The sequence below is a fragment of the Oncorhynchus kisutch genome, linkage group LG7, assembly GCF_002021735.2.
Source record: "Oncorhynchus kisutch isolate 150728-3 linkage group LG7, Okis_V2, whole genome shotgun sequence".
Classification (NCBI taxonomy): domain Eukaryota; kingdom Metazoa; phylum Chordata; class Actinopteri; order Salmoniformes; family Salmonidae; genus Oncorhynchus; species Oncorhynchus kisutch.
In genome coordinates, this window is record NC_034180.2 from 15,261,891 (window position 1) to 15,265,000 (window position 3,110).

The 3,110-nt window shown below is 44.5% G+C and overlaps 1 protein-coding gene across 1 annotated transcript; it reads right to left on the reverse strand.

Annotated features, from left to right (window-relative positions):
• Positions 1-1,046: 1,046 nt before the first annotated feature.
• Positions 1,047-2,851, reverse strand: LOC116374678 (fatty acid binding protein 1-B.1-like). Its single transcript, XM_031828527.1, has 4 exons — positions 2,721-2,851; positions 1,850-2,022; positions 1,401-1,493; positions 1,047-1,138 (listed from the first exon to the last, which is right to left on the reverse strand). Exons 1-4 carry the CDS (start codon positions 2,785-2,787, stop codon positions 1,088-1,090), a joined length of 384 nt encoding a protein of 127 aa, XP_031684387.1. The 5' UTR covers positions 2,788-2,851; the 3' UTR covers positions 1,047-1,087.
• Positions 2,852-3,110: the final 259 nt, after the last annotated feature.

The following is a 3,110-nucleotide window of genomic DNA, read 5'->3' on the forward strand; positions in this document are numbered from 1 at the left end:
CCCTTTTGATTTGAACTAAATCAGAGGACCGCCCGAGCCCAGTTAGGGTCAGACATCCTGGGATAGCCCACGTCGGCCCTTCCGAATAAAACCCACTCGGGTTTTCGAAAAGCAGACCATGTTTTTCTCCATTAGGGGAGGACAAAGGTTGTAGAGTCTTTTAACCATACCACGTGGTTAAACTCTTAGACTATCGATACCGACAGAATGAGAATAAGTCTTTGGTTAATGATAGTAAAGACACGACCGGACCATGATAGTTTGTTGGTAATGTGGACACCAAGGAACTTGAAACTCGTTCTGTCGATGTTAATGGGGACTTGTTGAGCACGCCTTTTCCTGTAGTCAACGATCAGCACCTTTGTTGTGCTCACATTGAGGGAGAGGTTGTCCTGGCACCACACTGCAGGTCTCATCATTGTCAGTGACCAGGCCTACCACTGGTGTTGTGGTGCACCTCAAACTTGGTGTTGGAGTCATGTTTTACCACGCAGTCGTGGGTGAACAGGGAGTACAGGAGGGGCCCCAGTGTTAAGGATCAGTGTGGCAGACTTGTTGCCTACCCTTACCACCTGGGGGCGGACCGTCAGGAAGTGCAGGATCCAGTTGCAGAGGGAGGTGTTTAGTCCCAGGGTCCTTAGCTTTTCCAACCGCACTGTAGCTGGGAAACCAGTCACCCTCAAATGGTGCACCTTTAGCCCCTTGTCAGCTACACTGGGGTGGAACTAGTGAAAGCAATGTCCAAAAACATTTCCTGAAACTTGATTTTCAAAAATAACTGGAAATTGAGGAATCTGCTTTTAAACTGATGCACCCAATGTGGTAGGATTCTGACCCATATTACAGACTAGATGGGTTCACATTTGCTATAAAGCAGTCACATTAACATGTAGAAAATCCATTTGGGCCCGAGTGTAATGTTCACAGAACTACACTATTCTATTGAATACCACATTCATCCAACTCAAACCTTGCCTCATTACAAACTTGTATTTTCCCCTGAAGTTCTACTCATTGATATGAAATGCTGAGACCAGACCATTCAATGCCTTTCACATTTTATTAATCCAAAGAGTGCAGTAGATCTTCACATTCGTTTGCTGGTCCTCTTGTATGACATGCCAGACAGAGTCATGGTCTGAAAAGAGAAAGCATCTGTAATCATTACACGCAGATGCTTGCTGAGGCGCGCGAGCAGTGTGGGTGCAATGATTGAATAACACGTACATTTATTTTGCGACGCGAGCGGTGGGGTCAGCATGTAATTAGAACATTGGCGGCAGCAAACAGTTGAATTGCGTTCACGGCACTGTCATAGACTAGCCATTTTGTTAATGGTATAAATTAACCCTGAAATTGTGTCACTTCGTGAAACCCCCGGCCATATGCTCCAGACTCACGTTGACGAGGGTGTTTGCGTCTGTAAGTTCTGTGACATATTCGATCCCATTCAGGATGGCCGTCAGCTTGTTACCTTCCCTCATCACCACAGACTGAAACAGGAGAGGTCAACGGTTAGATCTGAATGCAGTGGTCACCAACTACAGTCAACTAGGACCAATTTAACAGGCCCAAGTTGGATGGCCATATATGGAGAAGAAAAAAAAGTGACAGTGTGCATCAGGTGTGTGAGTTGGTTTTCAGACGTAACTGTGCGCCCAGTCCCTGGAGAGCAGAGGAGATTCTGCCAATGAAAGTCAGTCCTCCCGCAACATCACTGGGACCTGAACTAACCCCACATCAGCTGAACTTATAGTTTAGTTAGATACTTGCTGTATATGTAGGGAGATGGATAAACCCAGGCTACATGTATGAAACTCATGGTTGGGTTGTGACATGCGCCACCCACATTGACTTTCTCCCCGGTCGGCGACTCGAGCTCCGTCTCCTGGCCAATGGTGAAGGAGTTGGTGAGGATCTTTGTCCCCGTGGTGACAGTCACCTTGAAGTGGTCTCCAGTCTCCTCAATCTCAGAGATGCTCTTGATGTCTTTGCCCTCCTGGATAAGCTCATCAGGGAGACCTACATGTTTGCGGCAGCGAGAGAGTCATAGACGGTGCTTTTTAGTACTACAAAAAGTTAATGAAGTGGGACATGAACACTGAATTATTACTACTGAAGTAAAGCGCTGATGCACTATAATATGGCAACACAATGATCTGAATGCATTCCCAGCTAGCACATAACATTCCGAGGACCATACATTTTAGGGCTTGGTTATGTTGCATACCACATTCTGGTAATGGTACAGGACAGTTGCTTGGCTTTGGAACATTCTCATTAAAGGAATTTGCCAAATGTTATTTTCTTGGCATTTCATTATTTGATCAGAATATTTCCTGAAAGTGCAAACATTTTAATTTAAGGTAAAGTTCTAGGAACATTAGTCATTTTACATTGGGAATATTCTCAAGTTGTTCAGCTGACTTTAAATATTCTCCTGTGGGAATGTCAGTACTTAAGCATAATGTTCTGTAGGTTCTCATAGTTATAGTCATGTTCTCAGAACACTAAGAACTTGCCATACAAAAACAAACATTAATCAAGACACATTCTGTTCCCAGAACATCCAAGGAAACTAATGTGCTACCTGGGTTTGCTACTCAGACGTAACCATTGCATTCGCAGTCACCATTGAACATCATTACTGAAAGGACTACGACTTCTGAAATTAACACCCCAAATCTAATCAAATGTACAAACCCAACAGCAAGACTTACCAACAGCCTCCATGAAGGACTCAAAGTTGTCATGTGACTCCATCTGGTATTTTCCTGAGAAAGACATGGTGACTATAAGACAGTGACAGTAGAGTCAGCCATAGCTCCCTGCTTGTCTTTATACCCCCATCTATCCAGCCCAGCCCTGCACTCATTAACTAACTAAGGTGTCTTCAATTGAGAACCCCTCCCCCTCATATCTTCCCTGCTACTTGCCTGTAGGCACAGATCTAGGGTCAGCTTCCCAGCCAAGGGCAACTAATGTACATTGCAATGGTCAACTTTATTGTACTCCACTTCTCATCCTCTCTTCTTCTACTTTGGCGGTGTGAGTGATCATTGATCTGATTTGATAAACAAGGCCTCCTCGACTCCTTAGAAAAATGATAA

Coding starts and splice junctions, on each gene's coding strand:
- LOC116374678 (XM_031828527.1), bottom strand. CDS start 2,787: ATGTCTTTCTCAGGAAAATACCAGATGGAGTCACATGACAACTTTGAG. Junction 1,494..1,849: donor CGACCGGGGAGAAAGTCAAT/GTGGGTGGCGCA, acceptor CTCCTGTTTCAG/TCTGTGGTGATGAGGGAAGG. Junction 1,139..1,400: donor ACGCAAACACCCTCGTCAAC/GTGAGTCTGGAG, acceptor TTCTCTTTTCAG/ACCATGACTCTGTCTGGCAT.